Consider the following 23037-nt stretch of genomic DNA (forward strand, 5'->3'; position numbering starts at 1 on the left):
CTATTCAGCTGTAATCTAAAAACAACACTTCCAGGTTCACGTGAGTGTGAACAAGGTTTGACAGATGGTACCATCAATGGGCAAAAAAATAAAAACAGCTGTTTTGGTAGAAGTACTGTATGTCCTGGAGACATACCAGCTAACTTTTGTGTCTCCTGGGAAAAACCGTAATGTTTTCTGTCCCACTATGATTATTTTAGTTCACCTAGCAAGTCAACATGAGTGTGTTGCATTTGGATGAGAAACACGGCAGAATTCGGCCTCACAGACCGAGAGCCGAGGAGGGGTTCAGAGGAAAGGAGCAGTGGTAGAAATGGAATGTTCAGAAGATAATGCTTTGCTGAATCTTAAAAAGAGTCAGGTTTTAGAGACTCAGTCAACGATCTCCACATGATTATTTTCCTCCCCTCATTAAAACTATTCATTTTTTATTAGAGGCCATAGCGTCATCCAAAATTCCAAATTATTGCACATTCCTCATATCCTGCAGCCTTAATGTGATACAGATTTGTGATAAGGTTAGCCCATGTCAATCCATCCAGACAAGAGTAGCAGTTAAAAACATTTAATGCCTTCAGTGGTTACAACAATTTTGTGTAGTGCATCACAAACTGATCTTCCTGGTCAATGACAGTTGCTGCTGGTCAAAAATAGAATGTGTTGTTAAAAATGTGCACCAGTTTTCAGCTGAGAATCAAGCGTCCAGGTAGAATACTCACCCTCACACACAGAAGGAACCTGCTGTCCGTCTGCGTAACCTGCAGTGAAGAGTTCAAAATTACAATACTGAGCCACACTTCATCCAGCAGCTGTTCAACAGTCCAACAGTTTGAGCAACAACAATCCAAATCCAAAAATTCCTTTACTCCAGTTTGCAGAGACTTGCTTTCTGAAATCCCACCTGTCTTTTGACTTGTTTACAAAAGCTGAACGCGACAACTTCAAGATTAAAAAGTCTGACACTCTAGAAACCTGTGTAAATTCAAACATTTATGCTCTAAAGCCAAACACCTGAAGTTTTTTTCCATACCATTTTATTCCTCCCCTGAGAGTGGAAACTTCTCAACTTTTACTTTGTGGAATAAGAAGTTATTGCGTTTAGGTTTCCATCCATCTTGGCCACTCTCGCCTTCAGTCAGGAGATCAGGTGTATACTGAGTCTTCGATGTAGACACTCGGGATATAACGTAGCCTCCTCTGGACTTCACACTATGGGTTTTAACCTGTGGTGACGTGCTGCGGACTTTTCTGTAACCGTCATTTCTCCTGAAGACATCATGGAGAACCAAACCAGGAATTCCAGCTGCTGGGAGCTGCTGAGGAGTTTGGTAGACCATCTTACTGCGTCTCTTATTCACAGCTGGGTGCTTCCTCTCTCTGGGAGGTTTTTTGAAGGGCTGCAAGCGGCCATCTGCACTCCCGTAGCTTCTGTTGAGAGGAACTCGTCTTCCTTGAAGTGCTGCAAATAAACCTGAAGGCTTTCTGGCACCATCTCGATCAAATGGAAACCTATCAGAGATTGTATTCTCAAAGTTCTTGGAGACAACTCTATCACCAGGAAATCTTGACATTTTCTTTAATTCTGAGGTCGGATGCAACTTAAACAGAGAGTTGAAGTAACCATGTGATGAGATCCCACGTTTGGCTGAATCCATGTCTCTACTGATAAGATTTGGCATTTTGTCAGTCACATGTTTAGGTTCTTGGAAGACAGAGGCTAAAATCTTTTTGGGAGGATTTGGTTCGGCCACATCTTCTGCCTGCACAAAGATAGGGTGAGTAACACTCTGGAATCTGAGCTGGTCATCATATGAAGAGGTGTAAGGTTTTACCAGCAATTTGAGGGGATCTTTTCTGCTAAACTTTTGATTCGGATGATTATGACTGCCAGCACTCCATGGGGGGATAACAGAACCTCTATATACACCCAGATGGCCAGAGGGGGAGTTTACATCCTGGGCGTCCAATCTCACCCCTTGGCTGGGCAGTTGGTCGGGGATGCTGACTCGGGGCGGGCGCTGGCTTCTTGGCGCACCGTCAAATACGCTTTTAGCCAGAGATTGAGTTTTTTTAAGGGAATCTGCATCATCTTCAGTCACGTCACCTTGAAAAAAGTTGCTGTATTCAAAGCCATCAGATGAGGTTTGATGTCTGGGAGAACTTTCACTGTGTGATGTATATTTTGGCTCAGAGGTTAACTGGATTAAACTGGATTTCCTCCTTGAGTCATGGTGGAGATTTTGAGATGGGGATGCAGTCGCACGCCCACTAAAATTAGCATCCTCATCATTCGATGCGCTAAAGGGAAACTCATTTTTTTCAGGAGGCCTGTCGTTTGCTGCTTCGTCTTGCACATCTGGAGGAACAGCCAGAGGTTCAGAGTTTTGCCCAGAAACACCAGCTTTGGAAAAACTTGAAACACGTGCTGTGGCTTCTAACTGAGGGTTGGAGTACAGACCTGAACCCAGTCCAGAGTCCTGGTTGTCATAAGCTCTGGGAGAAATGAGACTTCTAGCAGAGACGACTGGACCAGGAACCAAGTTGCTCATGCTTGGCATGTTGTAGTTGGCGTCCTGTTCACTTTGTTCCAACACTGAATATTTTGGTTCCTTCCAGACTTCATTTTCAGCAGCATCATGGTTTGATTCTCCTTCGCTCGAAGAATCTTTTATATTTCGCGCACTAGCAGAAGCACTCTCGTGTTCCAGAATTTGCCGTGCAGTTTGAAAGTGGCTTAAGTCATTTCCTGGAGTTAAGAAAGCATTCTTCATAGATTCTATGAACTGTTTGAAATTTGTGATTGAAGGGAAACTAACACCCTCCTCTGGGTTTTTTTCTACATGCGCCTTCACTAAAATCCCAAAAGGATGTTGAGCACCAGAAGTTACATGCTGTTTTTCCTGCGGAGGGGAAGAAACTACTGAATTCTCATCTTGCTCCTGTTGCGAAGAAAATTCAGTTTGCACCAGCTTGTCTTCACTGGGGATAAGAGACCCAGTATGCTCATCTTCTTCGCTGGGCACTGGTTCTCTCGGAAGGGGGACAAAGCTCTGGTGCCAAATATTTTGTGTCTCATCTCTTGGACTAACAGTGCTGGGAATCCTGTCGAAAACCGATCCAGAATTAAATTGGGTTGAAGTTTGTGGAGCAAATTTGTTTACATAGTTCTCTCCATTGAGAGAGTGGCCATGTGCACCGTTATAACCTGTCAGAAAATAAACAGACATTAAATTCAATTCATTCAGACCAACACACCATTGAGTGATACACTTACCTGTTTGAGAAGAAAGCCAAAGGCAGCACCACAAAAACTGGGTGCAAAGCCAAGGAACCCTTAAAACAAAACAAGTTAGACAGAAAGAGGCAATGCAGGATCAATTCAGCTATAACATACTTTGAGCTTTAGTTACCCAAACAGAAGAGTCATGGCGATATGTTCCACCAGGGTCCACCTGCAGCAGTCGCAACAGCAGCGGACTGCTGATTAGAAGTTCCCGCCCAGATGATAATAACCAATCACGCTCTTTCCTTCTCTCCACAATGACAGAGAACAATGAAGGACAGCAAAAACTTTCAGATTCTTCCTACTCTGATTGCAATTAGGTGATTGTAGCCAGCTGGTGCTGTGTGAAAGTCAGTCGCATTAGTTGAGCGCAGACGGAAACATTTTTTGACATCTGCAGGGTGAATCAGCTAAAAAGAAACATCTTTCAGATCTTGATTTATTTATGCATACATGACAAGTAAAAAAAATCCAAGAGTCCAACTATTCTCATTTTGTTTTGATTATGATCAAAACAAAATGAGATAAAATCCCTCCTCTCAATCAGACATTTCACCCAAATGAGACACGCTGATTTATTGAAGTGTTGCTTTTACTGCTGGAGACAGGAGGTGGAGGGGAGGTCAGGCTGGTAGGTTCTGTTTTGTTGCACAAGGAAACTGCTGTGGTTTAGAAATGGGTCCAAAGTGAAAGTCTTTCCTTCCCACTATGTACACCCACTCCTCTGACTCATTTGTCCCCTGTACAACAACACTTGACTCTACTTTTCGTGTGAATTTGCCTCGAAAGTCACCACAAACTAACTTCATCTACAATCATTTATTGCATCCATAATGTTTGTGCTCGTTTTAATCATCTTCACGCTTTAGCTGCAAATAATAAACTTGCGGGACTTTTAGAGCGACATGCTAACTTTTTGTGAAATACACTTATTTAGCGTCCTCCCCAGAGCCAGACAAGAAGACATTTCTCTCCTCTGTGAATGCGTTAAGGAGCTGAGACCCAAAGAGACCAGCTGACTGCTAGTTAGCTTAGCACAATGAATGGTAGTCGGTGAGATGTATTAGCATGGTCTTAGGGTTGCGTCCCCGTGGCTCACACCCAGGGGACAAGGGCTCTGTCTTCTTGTTTGAGTCTGGAGAAGCACAAGCTGGAGAACAGACCAATTTACCAAAAACAAAAAACAAAAGAAGTCTATGTTTGTTTAAAGACTGGCAACTGCAAAAAAAAAAAAAAATCAGATGCAAAATGGAAAAATGTGGGAAAGGACTCAGAGAGGATTAAGGAAGATTTAAGGAATAATTTCTTTTAGAGTTAATTTCAGTGAAAAGGCAGTAAGCGATGAGATCATATGTGTTTCATAAGCCTCAAAGTGAACTTCATTGTAAACATACTTAAAGCAAGCTGTTTTCTCTGCTCGTTAGTACCATTACCCATTATCATGGTGGGCTCAAGAGACAGCTGCTCTCACAACATCACTTCATAGAAGTTAAGATCTTGTAGTCTTCATGTAATTGTTGAAGTAGACCTTTGCAGAAGTTTGTTGTACTTGGAAGTCTATTATCATTATCAGCAACACTGTGGAGTGAGGTCTGGATGCTGTTCATGTAGGTTCATCTGAGAGCAGTTTGATTCGTCATGACTGGCCTTGTTAGATCAACGTCTCTGTGGAAGAGGACTGGATATCGGACAGCACGATGAAGCAGATCCTGCAGAACTCTCATGTGTTTGTGCTTCATCTCAACCTGCGTGGCTGTACGTCCCTAAACTGGTCCAGCTTGAACTACATCAGTGAGTACCCAGACATGACTCCTGCTTGTTTCTACACTTTCTTTGTCTTGAAATCTTCTTCACATTTTATTTATATTTGATATTCATAGTACTTTTTCTGTAATAACTGGACAAAACACGGATGTTTGAATCATATATTGTATATATTTGAGTAAACACTGACAAAACACAAAAGCAACACTGATAAAGGTCGATCTTCCATCTGATACAGACTGTTTGAGAATATTGAAAGAAAGCCAGAGAGAACACAAAGGCAGATTTGAGGTGTGATGTTCACGTGAGTCAGGAGAGTCTGATAATCTGGTACTTCTGAGGTAATCTCAAGTGGCTCGGCTCCAGCTCCTCCTCCAACTCTCCTTGCACCTCCAGTGCTGTGTTCCAAAGCTCCGGGTCAGTCTGGTCTGGATCGGCTCTGCTGTGCTGTCTGTCCTTAGGACACTCTCTGTTGTAGGACTGCACGTACGCCTCCACGCGCTCGCCTGTATGTTCAGGAGGGGAGCGACACAGCAGGCCAGAGTGACGCACCCCTGGGTGCAGACGCAGCCAATACACCATGTAGTGGATGCTGAAAATTACAGCTAATAATGAATCATTTATACCTTTCTACCAAAAAAACAACAACAACAACAAAAACAACAGAGATTGTACACTCATCCTTTAATAGGGTCCCACCTGTAGTCACACACCCAGGGGTTTCCTCCCAGCTTCAGCTGTGACAGGAAGTAAAGGTCCTCAAGAACCCCGTACTGGACAAAATGCAGGCTGTTGTTAGAAAGGTCCAACTCACGCAGGTGCAGGAGTCCAGAAAGAGAAGCTGGAGATGTCCACAGCAGACATTAATTCATGTGTTTCTTCCTTCTTTCAGCATTGTTATGTTTTAGGCAGATTTGTTTATCATTAGGCAAGAAAAATAAAAGCCAGTGGTGCAATACAACTCAGACTGCAGTGGAATCTAGTGGTTCTCCCTTAATGATTGAGATCCTCTCAGCTTTCTCACACATAAATAAAGCATATACTGTATACACATGGATGGCAGAAAGCCTACTGTCTCTAAACAGAATTTAAAAAATTGAAAAGCCAGAGGTTATATAACATTTTGGCTCCTTATGCCATCTATCAACCAAAGAAAAACACAACTTAACTTTTGGAGTTTCCCTCTTGGAACTCACACATACAGTAACATTCAGCCACGGTAATTGATAGCTACACACATATAATCAGACACTTTGATGTCATACCTGTTTCAATGTGCTCCATGTGGTTGCTGCTGAGGTTTAGGCTTTTCAGGCTCCTTAATCCTTGGAAGCTTCTGGCTTTGAGATGACGGATTGAATTATGAGACAGATCTATACGAACAACATCCTCTGGAATACCTACAGGTACCTCGGTGAGACCTAACAGATTGGGAGATGACCATGAACAAAGATTATTTTGCATCTGACAGAAACATAAATTTCAGGCTTTCCAGTATTTTTTTCTTCATTATTCAGAATAAATGATTTTTCATCTTGTATTTGAGGCAGGGGAAAATGAAAATCATGTCAAGTGCGAGAAACGTCAGTGATTAAAACAAATCACCTTCTCAAGCCCATGTGTCTGTTTCTAATCTCTCTTTTTTTTTAAAGTGGGTTTAGATCATCCAGGCATGCAACATTAATATTTACTCATGATGCAATCTGTCTGACATGGTGCTTCAGATGTTTTCATCTCAACCCTGAGGTGCATAAAAGAAACATTTGCTGAATTTCTCATAACAGTGAGGTACAGCGGAGGGTGCAATTTAAGGAAATGAATGCTACTTATAAACATGCCTCGGTTGCTGCAGTCCATGCGTACTTGGGGGAAAAGGTACGTGTGGCAGGAAGTGGTGGCATCTGGTTTGGTTTGAATTGGAACGGGCTCCAGAGGACCACTGGGGTCTGTTTGGTCCCCCTGTGGGTCACCAGCTGGGTCCGTCTCTTTACAGAGTACCTCAGGGTCAACCAGCTTCAACTTCTTCCCTTGAAGCCAGATTGGCTCTGCACACCTTGGAAAAGAAGTGATGTTGTTATGAGATATGTTTCAAGAACATGTTCAAAATTGTAGAATGGTTAAAAACTCACCTGGCATGATTTCCGAGGTTACGGTTACTTGGGACCTGAAGGGTGCGGATGAGACTGTCCATGGGACAACCACAATGCCAGGGATTATCGTAGAGGCGTAGGTAGCGTAGGTTTGGCATGGGGATGAGGGCCTCCTCATTGACTGTAACCAGGCGGTTGTGCTGTAGCAGCAAGGTTGTTAGGTGAGTCAGACCTAGGAAGGCTTCATCCTCCACCAAAGAGATCTGGTTCTGTTGCAAGTCCAGACTGGTCAAACCCTCATATCCCAGGAAGGCCTTGTTGCGAAGTACTTTGAATCGGTTACGGGCAAAAAGGAGGTGTTTCGGTTCTTTGGACCAGGTCTGTGGGGCAGGAACTGAGGTGAGACGTCGGTCCTGACAGTCCACGAAGACCTCGCCGGCGTCTGTGGATTCTGAGCAGTCAGGGGCTGCAAGACTGGCAGGACCTGATCTGCTGCTACGCCCAGTACCTCTAACCCTGAAAGTTGTGACACAACAAAGCAGTTAACGGTGTGTCGAAGGTGTTGTTGAAGCAAAGAGAAGATCCATACCTGTCCCGTGTCAGTTTGTGTCGGGCTCCTTTTAAGCCTCGGCCTCTGCCGGATCTTCTCATCTCCATGGAGGGGAAGAGCAGGAGGAGCAGGGAGACGCAGAGGAGAGAGGAGGTCAGATGCATCCTGGACCCTGCAGAGGCTGTCTTCTCACTGAGAAGGTCTGGAGCCAAGGCAGGAGTTTCTGACCAAAGTATTATCAAAAACAGGCTTTGAAACAGAAGCGAGGGGTCAAAGGTCAAGAGTGTTATAGTTGATGGAACGCAGCTGCCACAATGCCCTGTGGAAGAAGTGAGACATTATGTAAGACAGAATCAGTCCAGGAATGTACATACAGCTTTGAGAAATTACAGAATCCTATACACTTCATCTTATATATTATATAATGCTTCTCTGTATGGTAACATTAGAATTATGACATGTACACACCCTATAAATATATCTTTGCTACTCAGCAAGTTACAGGGTACAAAGAACAGGAAAATAGACTCGTTAGTTGGAACAATCAGTACTACGGAGCCACTAAGGTGCCCAAAAAAACAACAACCCCAAAACAACTTTCTCATGCTCACCAGAAAGGAGAAACCAGAGCACAGGAAAACTTAAATCAATCTTAATTTCCTGGCTGTGTCCCCTTCAGGGCTCTGTACTTTGCTTTCTGCTTGACAAACGTTGCATTCTGTTAACTCAAGTGGACGCAGAAAGAAGAGTTTTATTGTCACTGGAAATAAAAGTAAGATTATTGCTTATATATGGACGATAATGCATTTGTTTATTTTAGAAAAGGCACCGACTCCATATCCACATTGCTTTATTTTTTGTATTTTATTTGTACTTGTTCATACAATATTTAGAACCAGAGATTATGTAATCGATTAGCAGTGCGCGACACTGCAGATTAATTAACCGACTGATGAATTTCTTCCAACATGGTGATTCTTTTTCAAAAAAAATGTATTAAAAATGTATTTACGAAGAAAGTTGATAAAAGATTTGAGGAAAATATCTTGTCATTTTATATATTGCACAGTGTCGAATTTCAGTGGTAACTTCTGTCTTGTAACAATCTTCACTCTTCCTCCAGGTTTCAAAACAACTTCATCTTTTGATATTGCTCAATGTTCTGAACCTTCTTTTAACTGGCCTCTTTACATTTAGTTCCCAGATTATTTTCCATCGTGCAGCACAGAGCTTGCTTGTATTGCGTGTCTGAAAGCAGCTTGGCCAATGTAATGATTTAGAGGAGCAGATGTGGAATTTAGAACATAAATCCCAGACTGCCTCGTTAAAAGATTTGTGACCAGCAAATCGTTTAACTTAAAACCTGTCAGCTCTTATAAGTTTATTTTGTGTTTTTTTAACAGAATGTTTTGCAAACGTTTTACATACATAATAATTTACAGATAAAAATCCTGTAGAGATATGCTTTCAAATATTGTTGTGGTGTTAAGTGATGGTGCTTCATTTGCAGCTGAATCTGTTTGTTCTGTGTATAAACTAAACTAACTGAAACTTTTGAACAGAAACTGTGTGAACCTTCTGTACCTGAGTCTGGCCTACTGCAGCAGATTCACAGATGGAGACTGTCAGGACCTGAAGTCACAAAAAGGTTTCCAAAATCTCATCCACCTTAACGTGTCCGGCTGCACTCAGGTCAGTTGTTTGACTCCTCTTGGTTTCAGATATTCCGTATTCCTGCAGGTCACTTTTTGCTTTCTGAAAATGCAGAATGTCAGCACTCAGTCTGCTTTGGATAAGTCCAGCCACTCCTCGCTATTCGCACGTGTCTGCTCTTGTTTGTGCTGCGCACCCTCTGCAGTCAGACCTCAGAGTGAATGAGCAAAGATCCGAGGCAGCAGGAGAGTAAAAGACAGCTGTGACTAAATTGAGGGCTGGGTTTATTCTATCAACTCTGGCCCGCCCTTTTAACATGTGCAGGACAAAACACAAATATTCACCGCAGCATAAAAACCCACCTTCCTCCGGGAATGCTCACTAGTTTGGTTCCAGATGTGCGTTCTCACTTTATGGGGCCCCGAAAATATGAGCAACAAGGAAAAGTGCATCTAAGAGAATGATTCACATTCCAGCGAAGACATATTTTCCTCTCTCCTTCTAGATGACAGTAAATGGGTTCAGAAACACTTCTGGTGCGTGCCCTTCCCTCCGAGAGATTGCTATCGATGACATGATCATTCTGTGACTTGAAGGCCGCATTGAAGAGCCACCGGACCCTGGGCCTCAAGTTTTTGAAGGTTGCTTTGCCACACACACATTGAAGCTAAACTGTCATCATCACCAACCATCCAACCTGCTGCCTGAAAAAGCATCAGTCATGCTTACTTGGCAAATGACTGAAGTGTGGTTTTCTGACTATTGCTGCACCAAATATACAAGTTATACACCCAGTCAGGTACGCAGACAGTACATCACCACAACATACATACAAGGCCGGCTCACTTGCAACACATGGATCAATACCACACACACACACACACACACACACACACACACACACACACACACACAGAAATTAATTTGATACAAACAAAGAAACACACAAACAAGAAAAAAACATACCTGTGTGAAAAAAAAATACACCTTGATGTGATGGTAAAGTAGCTCGATTCATCTATAGAACGTTAGCTCCGTATCTGATGACTGTCTGTGCTGAAGCACGATGATCGAGTGAATAAAGAATTTCAAAGAAGGTTTAGTCCAGTTTGCGCCATTTTTGCACAATTTGAGCCATTTCACCTCATATATGGCAAACCTAGTTTTCACAAACCTATCACTCTTCGTATCAGTTCCATTCATACAAGTTTTGACTCATTATATTTTGGATTATGATTGCAATCATATTGTATGAAGACATTGAATTTCGACTCTAGCTGCAGCTTGACGCCTCTAAAAAAAACGGTTAAATTCAACAGAATACAGCTGCAGTACCCAAGTCTCTCTAACCCTAACACCAGATGTAAACACAGAAATGACCCACTTCACTTCTAAAGCTTCTTGTTTCAACACATTTAACACGTATGTGGCTGCAAATACACTGAAAATGGTGCAGACAGAGCAGAATAAACACAACAGTGTATCAGCAGCAGTTTCCCGCTTTAATAAAGTATTAACTCCATGACATAGTAGCTTTAGCCAGTACTGAACCTTTTGAGGCAGAGACATGTTCCACCGCAACAAATGAGGCCATTTTGCCTTGTTAAGTTCATTCGTTTCTCATCTCTCAATGACGGCCAGCATCGTAGCTTCATGGATCTGGAATGTTCAACACCGAATTCCTGACAAAGACAACAGGGATGGATCAGAAACATGTGTCTTGGTGCTGTATCTACACCCAGATTGTTAAACCCTGCTGCCTTTCTGCCATTTTCGCTTTTGGATGCACCAAATGTTCCGACATTGCAGACTCCACGTTGCACACGGGTTTGGATGTCATTCAGGAACAAGGTTTTATAAAGGTAGAGAAGTACTCAAAGGTTGTAGTGAACAGCAGGTCACTGGAAGAAGACTTCAAAGTGGGCAAAACAGTAAAGAGGAAACAAAAAAAGAGGTAAGACAGGTCATTTTAATTCATTACATTTAGTTTTCATAGTACGTGCATACAGACATGCAATCAGCTCACACAGTGATTCCAATGAACATTCAACACTATTTCAAAATTCTGGCTGCAGTTTATCTGAATCTTTGCAATTTTCATTGTATGTACAGTTATTTAACACATATATTTAAGTATCAGTACATATAAAACAGCTCAGTGGGAGCTGCAGTGAAGGTCCTGTGGCTTCATCTGGTCAGTCAGCCTCCCAGCTTCAGGGACTCAAACCAGCTTTGTGTCCTCAGTGTGACACGGCCCCTGTCAGCCTGAACTTTGACCCACTGGTCCGCTGGACTCTGTGTATTCAAGTATCCTGAGGAAGTCAGAGCAGGGGATCAGAAGTGTTTGGTAATGATGTCACTGCAGTGTCACGTGATCAAATGTCATGGCTCACCAGTGACTGTTGTCCGCCTCTCAGTTGCGTTTGTTTCAACTCCACGCAGAGGCACCTCCGGGCTGACGATCACCGATGCTCCACTGAGCTCCACCCCTGATCTTAATGAAGACGGCACACGCACACACACGGCTCCTGCATAAGAAAGATGAATGAGGGATCGACTGAGAAAGACATTAAAGAAATATCCAGGTGAATAATGGTTCACCTTCTTGGCTTTGCAGGTCAGCGCTGCCGCCGTCTCCCACGTAAACATCGATGGCTCCGCTGTGAGAGGAAACCTGCAGGAAACTATTTGAGCCACCTGCAAAAGCACAGCAAGCAGCAAGATGTTTGGCTCCTATTGACAATAATTCATGGTGTTATCAGAATGTGCTCATTTACCTACTAGTGTATCTCCTGACACGTTCTTCACCACGGCGCTACCTTTCAGTCAATAAAAACACAACGTCAGTACGGACTCTGTTCAGCGCTGCAGTCATGGCTCATCCCCTCACATGATGCTCAAAAAAAGTAACCACAGCAAAAACTGTCTCCAAGTCATCAGACGCACTTTTCTTAAGCATGTGCTTCGCCTGCGTTAGTAGAAACAGCGTGCTGAACATTTACTGTGAGGACAGTGGCATTGTTGACGGGGAGGGGGGTGTGAACATCTGCAACATATTGTGCATCAAACACCTGCATCACTGAAGTCAACAAAATAAGTGTTTCCATGCCGCCGTTTATAACGACGGTGTCGTGTACGTCAGGAAGTGATTCACATTCTTGGAGCGTGACTCATATTCTTACCTCTTATAGTACTTTTAATCCAGTATCCCTCCATGATGCTGTGTTTCATGACACCCCCCCCCCCCCCCTTTGCATGTAAATCCTCTAATGTATTCATGTCCTGTTTTCCAAACCAGGCTGAGGTAGTTAGGTTTCAGGTTTGTTTTTGTTTTTAAAAACCTGAAGTTTTACGTACTTTTACCATCTGAGCTAAAGTGGGTCAGCCAGGAATCAAAGTGTCCTTGAGCAAGAAACTGAACCCCCAAATTGTTCCAAGTCCCCTTCAGACTAAAGTCTTATGGGGGTTATATGACTTTTTACATTCTACTTTTGATATTGGTTTCTGTGCCAACCAAACCAGCTTTAAGATGAGGATAACTGGATGCTGCTCACCGTGTACATGACCCAGTTCTACTTTCCCAGAGCGAGAGGAGACACGGCTGGACTCGGCGTAGATGGCTCGGACCCTCAGAGCTCCGTGCTCGGTTGAAACGTTCATCTTGGTGCCCTGCAGCTTCTTCACATCCACTACCTGATCACACAGAGAGTTAACCACTCCAACCTGGGAATACCAGCGTTTAGCGTGCTGCTGCCCCCTGCTGCCCACTGGGTGTAACATCACTTACACCGTCGCCCCATGTGCTGATGTCCACGTTACCGTGGATGGTGCCCACACCTGTGACGCTTCCTCCACGGGACTGAACATGGACCTGATGAGCCTGAGACACAACAAACATAACTCGGTGTTTTTATAAACGCCAGCAGACTGGAATCGCGCTTATAGACAATCAGGTGTTTAAATGCTGCAGTTTCCTGGATTCTAAGGTGGAGGGGATGAGTAGCAACCATCTGGAGAGTTGATCTACTTATTTAAAGCTAATATATTCGCTCACGTATAAGTTACCTTGACAGAGTGCAGGGTGCAGGCGCCTCTCTCTGTCTGCACCTTACAGATCTCACACTCCATTTTCTTTACATGCACGTTGCCAGGCCCCTGAGTGGAGATGAAGAGGTCTGACAGACACAATCACAGAGGTCAAGGCAGTTGGTGTTTACAGAGATGCACCACGACGACGACGACAACAACAACAACAACATGGCGTTGTTTTGTGTTACTGATAGGAGGAAGACCGGGTAACTCACTACACTTGATCGGTGCAGCCAGCTCGACCGACACACTTCCGGTCACCTTCTCTGCAGAGATCAGCAGCTCCTTTCCTTGCTCATCATAGTGCACGTGGAAGTGATCCAGATTCGCCTCCTGCTTTGGATCGGCTCCGTGGACAGTGATGAAGGCTCGGTTGGCTTCAGGGAAGGCGTGCAGGTCCAGGGGGGTGACGGAGATGCTGCAGCCCAGCTGCGCCCGCACCGTGCTAAAGGGACTCACGTCCAGGACCCACTGCTTATGCCGGGTCACATCTCCGTGTGTTGGCGTCACCGCCGATTTAGCGACCGCAGAGACATACAAGGAACGCGACGGATGCAGGGGGCACCAGAAAGTGACAGAACCGGGACTGACCGACAAGGACCGGGAGCGGAGCAGTCCGACACCGCCCCGCAGAGCTGCGACGCTCCGGAACATCTCTGTCACCTCCCGTGAATCTGACTCATTCACACGCACGCGGCTGCCGAGGTTACGGTGAACGTGTTACACAAACTCCGTGATCTACGGAGGCTGCCATGAAGCCGGTGCGACACGGTTACAGCTAAACTTCCGAGTGGGGATTTCAGAATTAAAGCATGGTCGTGACTAATTGAAAGTGTTCTACCTGCTCCAACCAAAAACTTCACAAAAGACAGAACACCAAAATGGAGAATATATTTTGAATGGTAAAATAACAGCGAGGAAGGGTCGTTGGAAGAAAAGACAGAACTGGACACTAAAATGAAACGTTTTCCTGAATTCACATTTTATGTTGAAGGTGAGATCATGTAGTTCCAGTAACTTGTCAGACCGGAAGTTTAAACTTGTGTAAACATAGCACCGCCCCTCTCTTTTGCTCGCCCAATTAGCAGAGAGATAAGTCATTCGTAAGTGACGTAGTTCCTCGCAAAGAATGAAGCGAATTCGAATAACTTCTTTATGAGACTCCGCCTTCATAAAGAGGTTTTTTTTTAAAAAAAAATCATGTGAAAGAAACAAAATGTCTCATTGGAGTCTAAATAAGTTACGAATAGTTCTTGAATTCATTGGATAATTGCTTGAAATATTTCTGAATAAAAATGAAAAGAAAGGAAAAGTTTAATGTAAAAAATTTATTTATCTTATAAAAACAATTTTCAAACAGAACGCCTTCAGTCAAGCATCAGCTGCCCTTCCAGTACTGGGACAGGAAATGAACCTCTGTTACACCTTCATTCATTAAAAAAAAAAAAAAAAACCTCAAGGGGGGGGGGCACCTCTCTGTCGTCAGTGAATAGACTCCATTCTCCACGGTAATGCTCCATATTACATGACATCATTATATTAAAAGGCTAGTAAAAATAAACCATTATGTACATCCTAAATTATTGTTGAATATTTGCAGGACCATCCATCACCGCGAGGTGGCAGTATTGTGTCGGTGCTGTATAGTGAGAGAGGAGTATGATAGCAGATGTTATTATATGGTGCCCTTTAGGGGCTTATGGTTGTGGTTAGATGTTTTGTTTTGTTTTCAGACCCACCCGGGAGTGGATGACCCCCCCTCAGGGTGTGAAACCCTTCGGTCTGATCATCATCCTCACGGTTTTGAAAGACTGTCTCTCGTTGGTGGGGTAATACTCTATCGATATGTTGTGCCATGTTCCCCAAAAGATCCCGTCCCGGACCCCCTTGTACTTTCCCACATAGTACCTCCCGTTGAGGTTTGCAGACATGCAGGCATCGAACCACCAGCCGGAGCTGTAGTAGGCCCCGCAGTTCCCTGATGGGTAGCGGTCATGGTCCCGGTCCGGGGTGGTGAAGGACCTGTTATTGTGGTCGTAGCTGTTGCTGAAGCGGAGCGCATCCCCTGCGGTACCAGAGTACCCCCCCACTGTCAACCTGTACAGCATCCGCTCCCCCGCCACTCTAAAGTGCTCATACTCGGCAAACTCCATTACTCCGTCGAAGTCCTCCAGCTCCACCCGCAGCATCATGTCCCGGTCCCAGGTAAGGAGGTGGATCTGGTTGTTTCCCAGCCAGAAATCTCCTCTTCGACTCAGGTTCCCGAAGCCTGCTCGGTACTCAGCCCAGGTTCGGTTAAAGCTGACGCTGCCGTCCCGTCGCTGCTGGATGACGGTCCATCCTCCACCGTCCAGCTCCATGTCACACAGGACCGGGAAGCTTCTACTGCGGAGGTTCGGAGTCACCAGGAGGACTTCGCTCCTCCGTTCCCCCCGGAGCAGATGGTCCGAGCAGTCCCTCCGGGCCATGGACACTGGAGGACAGGGAGGAACCATGAAGAGTTGTGTTTCCTCAAAGTCCACAAAAGCAAAATTAAAAAGAGGACTGTGTTTAAATTTGATCTTTTTTTATTTAGGAAACTTAAAAAAAATTAAAGCTGCAAGCAGCGTTGTTAGGGCCTGAGCCCCCGCGCGGCCTACGGCCGCGTCCTTGACACCGGCCCGAATCCAACGGTGTAATCGGCAAATCCCTAGGCCTTGTAGTTTAGAAGATACGAGCCTCAGTGCGCTGCACAGTGTGAGTGCAGAGCTGAGAGCCGGCCCTTTAAGAGCCCCTCCCTTCTCTGCTCGCTCTCTGCCATCTCTGTCAGAGTGGAGAGCAGAGGAGGATTTGGCAGTTTTACTGACAAACACAGTCATAACTCTGCATATGTTGGTCAAAAGTGTAATGTAAAGACATCAGTTCGTAGAGTTTTTTCTCAGGAATTCAATGGTGTGTTTTCTGAAGGTGTGAGTGTTTTAATTTAGAAGCGACAAGTGTTTGTTTGAGAGTATGTACATGAGGGCAGAGAAGTGCCAATTGTGGTTTCCATGACTACAGTAAACAAATCTCTGCCATCTCTGTCAGAGCTGAGAGCAGAGCTGAGAGCAGAGCTGCCAGCTGGCCCATTAAGAACCCCTCCCCCGCTGCACTTTCTTTGATCTGTGCTAGAGTGGAGAGAGTGGAGGATTAAGAGAAATGTAGTGTGTAAAAGCTGAATAACTCGGCCTACGTTGGTGGAAAGTAACACAAAATACCATATTTTTGTAGGGATTTTTGTCAGGAATACAGTGATATGTTTTTAAAAGCTGTGCGATGTATGGTATAGACGTGAGAAGCATTTGTTCGAGAGTATGTACCATGAGAGGACACGGCCTCCCCATTGACTTCCATTGTAAGCGTAAAACGTGTCTCCCCCACTTTGAGGGCTTATAAAATCCAAACCGAGCGCGTAGTATATTAGCCTTTAAAGATTTTTGAAGAGCACAGTTGGGAGAGTAATGTGTGAAAGTTTGGAAGCCCTGGCATTTACGGTTTAGGAGGAGATAGATTTTGTTCGGGGAGTAAAAAAAGTCCTGATTTTGACAGTTTTGTCCAATTTGTGGACATTCTGTTGGAGATAGGTGAGGGGTCAGAGTGTAAGAATTGTTCGTCTTGATGAGACGAGTCCAACGGTGTTGGTCCCATGTCTGTGGGAGTTTTGTGTGAGGAGTTATAGCGCGCGAAATTAAAAAAAATTATCTTTTTTTTGTGTGGCTCCCTAGGTGGCGCTATAGACTTTAGTGGCGTTTTTGTTTTTGATTAGTGAATGTTGAGACATACCGAACGATTGTGCCAAATTTCAGCGAATTTCATGCATGTTCAGGGGGTCAAATTAGATTATGCGCGTTATGCGCATTATGCGCATATAGCGCGCACTCATTGAGAGCAAGAACAGTATAATACCAGGTTTTGAATGGGTGTGTATGTGAAAACTGGCTCCGGGCCGTCTGACCCAGTTGCCTCATGGGTGTTGGGGGGGCCTGGGACACTGTTTAGTGTGTGTTTTTAGTGTTTTTAGTGCTGCTAATGTGTTGCTCTGCCGAGCAAACATAATAGGGTCTTCGCCAGAAGTACCTTCTGGCTCAGGCCCTAAAAATGAAATTGAATTTTGAATTCAAAGTTACAATTCTGAGTTTAAAAAAAATCATAAATCTTCCAGAATATTGAGGCGATATCATAATTGATCAGTAGGACTGAATATTTGCTTGGATATTTGTTTCAGTTTTCATATCGATATCAGATCGATATCTACCAGAAGAACAGAAAAATAAACTTTTAAGCTTATTTAGGAGCAGATTCTATGAAATTTGATTTAGTAATTTTATTTTTTCATTTACTTCAGTGAAAGTCTGCTGGGAACTCGAAACACTTTTAAGTTCATCTTCGTAAAAGTTATGTTTCAGTTATTTTATCAGCACATTTATTGACTTACTTGTTTTGCAGTATGTTCGCGGTTTACACTTAAAATGTACAATTCACACGTTTGTATATCTTCCTATAAAACGTGTACATTTAAATTTAAAGGAAGCCTTGTATTGTGGTTTGTATTGCTGTTACTTTTGATAGTTTTGGTTTTTTTTTGAGAATTTTAACACCGTCTGTAATGGAATATCGAAAGAAGTAAGATATGAGCCCCCTTGACTTACTGATATTATTTATCAGTCCTGAAAAAAAAAATATTGATCCCTATTATGAGTTCGACATTCGTACAACCAACCGTCCTCTTCAGTGAGTGACCTGGAACTGAGTTGACATCCTGCAGGTGAGATTGTCATCTTACAACCTGGACGCAGGCGTGAAATGTGTGGGGTGAGGTCACAAGTGCAGCAGAGGTCAGTGCAGAACTACTTTCCACCGTAAAAAAGTAATGTCTTTGAAGCCTTTTATGGTGGACCTCCATAGTAGAAACATTATTTAAAATGAAAAAAAGGAAAGAAAGAATTCAAGTGTAGTTTAAAAACTCGCGTGTTTTCTGTCATTTACTTGAAAATCATCTGATGAAGGAGATGCCTCACTTGAAATCCCTTGTTACAGAAGAAACAGAGAGGGCGTAAACGTCAACGCTGGAACTTAAAACACGCTGTGACGAAATGACGGCTGTGAGGACATTTAAAAGTATTCATTAAGGACACATTTCACAGGTTTTGCTTCATGTAATAATTCCTGCACCTACAAGCCGTTGAGATATCCTCCCCAAATAGGGTTTTAACTTAATGGGGGCTGAAAGCCAGTCCTGGGGGGGAAAAAAGAGTGAATACATTTATCTGAATTTAACGCAAGACTCCGGTCAAATCAATTTTGACTCATTCGTGGTTGCCGTCTAGTGAGTACATCATGTTAACTTGTGTTTCTGTGCTGAGCTCCAGAGGAGGGATACTGAATGTTGAGGTCTCATATTAACCGTTCCCCCCCCCCCCCCCCCCCGGTACGTTTATTTCTCCTCAAAGCCTGTCGGCCCTTATCTCATTGCACTGATGCCATATTTATTGCTTGTTATGAGCCCCGACCCACTCAAGGAGGTTTTAAAGCTCAAGCACATTTAGCTCACGAATTCCAGCTTCGTCAAATACACGCCACGATGTACAGTAAAAAAAAAACGATGACATTCTCCGTCATGATATTTTCAGTTTTGGTGAGCTTTTGTGTCCTTCACTCCTCCCTGTTAGTGAATATCACCACTTTTCTTTGAGCTGAGTTGTTGACACAAATATCCGTTTCATTTATGCTGAGTTGTGGTGTAAATAATGCTATATGTATATCATTTACTGCAGTGCATGATAATATAGACCTAATGCACTGATAACTGCCTGCACAAAGACACTGTTCCGTGTGAGAGTGCTCAATCACGCATAGAATGCGATCATATCTCTTGCCTTTCCATGGGGTCAGTGGAGGGCGTTTGCCGTCTGGCCTGCTGCCTCGCTGCTTGTCCTCTGGATGCTCTCTTAGATGCCTGTCAGGTGATCTTCCGTTCGGACTCAGGCTGTTATTGAGGAAAGCAGCCACCTGGTTGATTTTCACCCGAAGTTCACGTGCACTTGATGTGGAAGACTCAGGGGCCGTGGCCTGGGGGTCAAAGGTGGCAGGAGTTGTTGACCTGAGGTCAGCGTTAACTGTGGAGGTGGTTGTGGGACTGGGGGAAGGGACTGGGACGGTCATTTTGCTCCTCTGTGGTGTCTCCTCTTTGCCAAGCATATTAGTTTGTAGGTCACCATCAGAGGGTAGATTTTTCTTTGTGGACCCTGGACCGGTGCTAGGGATAACACCTTGGAAGATTCCACGGGTGATTTGGTTTGGGCTTGTTGTCATTGGGATGGATGATGGTTGGCGGGTGGTTTGTGGACTCAGATCAGACATAATCCTTCTGTTTGGGCTCATTGTGAAGCCTTCAGGGAGAGTGTGAGGGTGAAGGGCAGGACCAGTTTCCAGGCTGTTAGGCATTTTAGAATTCACACTGGTAGTTTTCATGGTGCTGGGATTGACCTGTGCGTCCTGTGGAGAATGAGTCAGCTCAGCAACACGTTTTACAGGGTTATAAGTGGGTGATGTGTAGGTAGGAGAGCTTTGGATGCTTTCTGTCATAGTCCTGCTGATCTGAGGAGGTTCTGAGTGTGTTTTGGCCTTTGGGCTTGGCTTTACTGCTGGTTTTGGTTTTCCAGCAGGTGTTGCTCCTGGCTTGAGCGTTGGTTTGCTTGGTGGTCTGTGCCTGAGGTGAGGCCATCGTTTGGATGTTTTATTGGATTCTGCCTTGGGGTTTTGATCAGACACAGATGTGGGTTTAGGTTTGTGGTCTGGTCTGGCTTGCGGTTCTTGGTCAGATTTCGGCTTCACGTTTGGTTTAGATTTTTGGCCTGGCACAAACTTCTGGTTAGGTTTTGGCAGTTGGCCAGGTTTGGGCACTTGTTTTGGGCTTTTAGGGATTTTCTGATTGGATCTGGGCCTTTTAGTAGATGTAGGGGTTAATCCCGGTGTGGAATCTTGGAGCAATTTAGAAGGATTTTTATCAGCTGATTCAGTTACAATCTCTTGGTCGGGTTTATGTTTAATTGTTTGACCTCTTTCAGATTCAATCTGCTGAACAGGTTTGAGATTGTGATTTGGTTTAGAAGTTTTCTCAGATTTAGTTTTCTCTTCACCTTTCAACTTTTTCTCAGGTTTTAACCTTTGGTCAGGCTTGTTGGTTTTAAAAGGACGAACAGGCTTTTTTTCGGGTTTTGGCTTTTGAATCAGAATTAGTGTTTCATCAGATTCAGTCATTTTGTCTGAACTGGTTTTGTTGTCTTTATTCTGAGACACATGTGTCTGAGCAGGATTTGAGTTTAGATCAGAATTTTGCTCTCCAGTTGTTTCCTGGTGTAGATTCCTTGTCCCATTTTGGTTGTGTTTAGCTACTGGGTTTTTAAGACTTTGACTAGTTGATGAATTATCTGCTCGATGTCTTTGACTGGGTTTTGGAACAGGGACGCGTTTAGCACCTTTGCCAGGTTTAGCTATCTGGTCATTTGTGGGTTTTTGTGGAGAAGGCTTTAGCCTTTGGTCTTGTTTAATTTTTTTGCCAGGCAAAGACGCTTGTTTGGGTTTATGGTCATACTTAAGCTTGTGCTCTGCTACAGGCTTAATTCCAGGTTTATGCTTCCCCCCGGGCTTTGGTCTTTGGCTTGGTGGAGGTTTCTCGACAGCCTTAGAGTTTAAGCCGATGTTCTTTTTAGTTGTCCAATGGCTGCGGTCTGTACCTTCAGGGGAAATAGTTGTGAAAAAGTTTTGACGAGGATAAGCGGTGGCTGAACTGGCCGTAGCAGAGCTGACTCTGTCTTTCATCCTAGTTATCGTTCGCCCAGGGCCCTCCAGGGGTCTACTTGGGCCTGCTGTTGCCAAAACAGACTCTGCATAAGTGCTCGGATATTCATTTGTACCAGCTGTCCCAAAGTGAGTGCTTGGGGTTGGTACAGCATTAGAAGATACTGTCACTCCTTGATGGATATCTGTGATGAAATATGAGGTGGGACTGGACAAAGGAGGCGATGGAAGAGATGACGCTATAGTTTCAGCTTCGTCCAAGTCCACCAAGTTGGGCCTTTGAACTAAGCTAATGGTAGAGTGAGGAGTTGGGCTGATTGAAACAAAGTCTGTCCTCTCCATTGCTTTGCTGGATGCTAATTCTCCATCACTGTCTCTCTGTACACTCTGGACGGATTTTTCTCCCTCTGTTTTGATCTCCTTTCCCGTGTCACTGTCTTCCTCCACCGCCCCCTCTTTTATAGTCTTCTCTTTTTCTGTGAGCCCAGTGCTTTCAATCTGTTTTGGTTTCTCATTATTTCGCTCCACTTTTATGCCTCTTTCCATTTCCTTTTTCCTCTCCACCCCTTGCTGCCCTCCGTCCTTATTTGTATGCCTATCATGGTCCCAAGACATCTTTGTTCCATCATGGCCTCTGTCTTCTTCAGAATTCTCGGTTTCCTTTACCTCATGGTGCCACATGTGATGGTCACTGTTGTCTGTTTTTTCCTTACTTTTGACATGAGTTGTAGTCTTCCTCTCTTTTCTATTACTGTCTTCATTTCCACCATCATCTCCCTTTGAATTGCTCTTTCCATCTTTTTGCTTATCTTTTACAACAGCCTGTTCTTTTTCTAAATCCTCCCCCCTCTCGATGCCACCTGATGCTGGCACTTTTGCTTGACGGGGTTTATCTTTTCCTTTTCCACCCTTTTTTCGATCGTTTTCAGCTGTTTCTCTCTGACTTGTGTCTTTGCCATTTGACTCTATAACCCTTCTATCACCCTTTCTGTCTGCTTCCCATTTCTTTCCCTCTTTTGTGTCCATAGTTGTTCTTTCTAAATCCTCGCTTTCTGTTGTCTTGTCTGGTTTAGCTCTGTCTGTCCTGCACTCTTTGTCATTCTCTTGCTGTCTCTCATTCATCCAGTCCTGATCATCCGTACCCTCAGTCAGCGTTTCACAGCCGCTCTCTCTTTGTCTCCCACACTCTCTCTCACTTTGGCTTACTGTACAATCTTCACACATCTTCCTCAGTTCGTCCACATTGTCCTTCAGCTTCTGCACATCCATCATGATCTTCTCCAGCTCCCTGAGCTGATTTGGCAGTTGCACAGTCAGTGGTGGCAGACTGATTATAAAGGGACATGTACCGTCATCCTGTCTCAGTCTGCATGGCCCCTCAGGTCTCAGAGTTGCAGCACAGGGCCCTAATCCTTCATCCCCCAGGAGGACTTCTTCACCAGCATCGGCTGAGGTCCAAGCAAAGTCCCAGATGGCCAGCAGGGTCCCACATATGCACAGGGCTGTTAACCTCATTGCGTCCTGAGAGTAAAGAGTGAAGAAAGAGCTGAGAGAGAGTGTGAAATAGACCCACCTCAGTTTGTGAGGAGCAGTGACAGTGAGAGGAGGAGGTAAGGAGGAAGGGAGAATAGTAGGGAGGGGGGAGGTGATGGAGCTCTTCAGTAGACATAGAGTCAGAAATGAGATGTTTGAGGGGGAAATGGGTTAAAAAAACTGGGAGTGGAGAAGAGATGATGTACTCTCAGCAGATGATCTCGATGACATAATAGACGAGGTTAAGAGAGCGTGAG

General features: G+C 44.2%; 4 protein-coding genes across 8 annotated transcripts; all 4 read right to left on the minus strand.

Moving 5' to 3' along the window:
* Positions 1-549: 549 nt before the first annotated feature.
* Positions 550-3539, minus strand: LOC147258749 (uncharacterized). Of its 3 annotated transcripts, XM_086207773.1 has the most exons (6): positions 3411-3539; positions 3275-3333; positions 2459-3205; positions 1031-2356; positions 720-758; positions 550-637 (listed from the first exon to the last, which is right to left on the minus strand). In XM_086207773.1, the coding sequence occupies exons 1-4, from the start codon at positions 3425-3427 to the stop codon at positions 1035-1037; spliced, it is 2145 nt and encodes a 714-aa protein (XP_086063899.1). In that variant the 5' UTR covers positions 3428-3539; the 3' UTR covers positions 550-637; positions 720-758; positions 1031-1034. The 3 variants fall into 3 exon arrangements, with proteins under 3 accessions (XP_086063899.1, XP_086063897.1, XP_086063898.1); XM_086207771.1 differs by having other exon boundaries at positions 1031-3205; positions 3411-3538; XM_086207772.1 differs by having other exon boundaries at positions 550-640; positions 1031-3205; positions 3411-3538.
* A 1699-nt stretch (positions 3540-5238) lies between these two features.
* On the minus strand, positions 5239-9545 carry LOC147258750 (leucine-rich repeat-containing protein 17-like). 2 transcript variants are annotated; one of them, XM_086207775.1, is made up of 7 exons: positions 9272-9545; positions 7727-7910; positions 7177-7653; positions 6886-7100; positions 6313-6468; positions 5747-5888; positions 5239-5639 (listed from the first exon to the last, which is right to left on the minus strand). In XM_086207775.1, the coding sequence occupies exons 2-7, from the start codon at positions 7849-7851 to the stop codon at positions 5357-5359; spliced, it is 1398 nt and encodes a 465-aa protein (XP_086063901.1). In that variant the 5' UTR covers positions 7852-7910; positions 9272-9545; the 3' UTR covers positions 5239-5356. The 2 variants fall into 2 exon arrangements, with proteins under 2 accessions (XP_086063901.1, XP_086063900.1); XM_086207774.1 differs by having other exon boundaries at positions 7727-8006.
* A 1744-nt stretch (positions 9546-11289) lies between these two features.
* Positions 11290-14226, minus strand: fam185a (family with sequence similarity 185 member A). Of its 2 annotated transcripts, none has more exons than XR_015117043.1 (8): positions 13645-14226; positions 13406-13515; positions 13128-13220; positions 12895-13033; positions 12122-12159; positions 11942-12037; positions 11734-11868; positions 11290-11652 (listed from the first exon to the last, which is right to left on the minus strand). XR_015117043.1 is itself a non-coding variant. In XM_086208751.1 (8 exons), the coding sequence occupies exons 1-8, from the start codon at positions 14081-14083 to the stop codon at positions 11540-11542; spliced, it is 1167 nt and encodes a 388-aa protein (XP_086064877.1). In that variant the 5' UTR covers positions 14084-14225; the 3' UTR covers positions 11290-11539. The 2 variants fall into 2 exon arrangements, 1 of the variants encoding a protein (XP_086064877.1); XM_086208751.1 differs by having other exon boundaries at positions 12118-12159; positions 13645-14225.
* Positions 14227-14599: 373 nt separating this feature from the next.
* On the minus strand, positions 14600-22762 carry LOC147258752 (uncharacterized). Its single transcript, XM_086208750.1, has 2 exons — positions 19324-22762; positions 14600-15902 (listed from the first exon to the last, which is right to left on the minus strand). The coding sequence occupies exons 1-2, from the start codon at positions 22760-22762 to the stop codon at positions 15190-15192; spliced, it is 4152 nt and encodes a 1383-aa protein (XP_086064876.1). The 3' UTR covers positions 14600-15189.
* Between the last annotated feature and the right edge of the window lie 275 nt (positions 22763-23037).

Source organism: Aulostomus chinensis, chromosome 7, assembly GCF_037954235.1.
Source record: "Aulostomus chinensis isolate RoL2024-O1b breed Wild chromosome 7, RoL_Achi_v1.0, whole genome shotgun sequence".
NCBI lineage: Eukaryota > Metazoa > Chordata > Actinopteri > Syngnathiformes > Aulostomidae > Aulostomus > Aulostomus chinensis.

Bases quoted from the DNA above. Each gene is read 5' to 3' on its own strand.
- LOC147258749 (XM_086207771.1), bottom strand. The intron at 3,206-3,274 runs GTAAGTGTATCA...ATTTTCTGACAG, and splicing joins TTGGCTTTCTTCTCAAACAG to GTTATAACGGTGCACATGGC.
- LOC147258750 (XM_086207775.1), bottom strand. From the start codon at position 7,851: ATGCATCTGACCTCCTCTCTCCTCTGCGTCTCCCTGCTCCTCCTGCTC. The intron at 6,469-6,885 runs GCATGTTTATAA...CCAATCTGTTAG, and splicing joins CATGGACTGCAGCAACCGAG to GTCTCACCGAGGTACCTGTA. The intron at 5,640-5,746 runs GTGGGACCCTAT...TGTAATTTTCAG, and splicing joins CCCTGGGTGTGTGACTACAG to CATCCACTACATGGTGTATT.
- fam185a (XM_086208751.1), bottom strand. From the start codon at position 14,083: ATGTTCCGGAGCGTCGCAGCTCTGCGGGGCGGTGTCGGACTGCTCCGC. The intron at 13,516-13,644 runs GTGAGTTACCCG...TGTGTCTGTCAG, and splicing joins GGCTGCACCGATCAAGTGTA to ACCTCTTCATCTCCACTCAG. The intron at 11,869-11,941 runs GTGAACCATTAT...TTTCTTATGCAG, and splicing joins TGACCTGCAAAGCCAAGAAG to GAGCCGTGTGTGTGCGTGTG.
- LOC147258752 (XM_086208750.1), bottom strand. From the start codon at position 22,762: ATGAGGTTAACAGCCCTGTGCATATGTGGGACCCTGCTGGCCATCTGG. The intron at 15,903-19,323 runs GCAAGAGATATG...CCTGTCCTCCAG, and splicing joins TCCACTGACCCCATGGAAAG to TGTCCATGGCCCGGAGGGAC.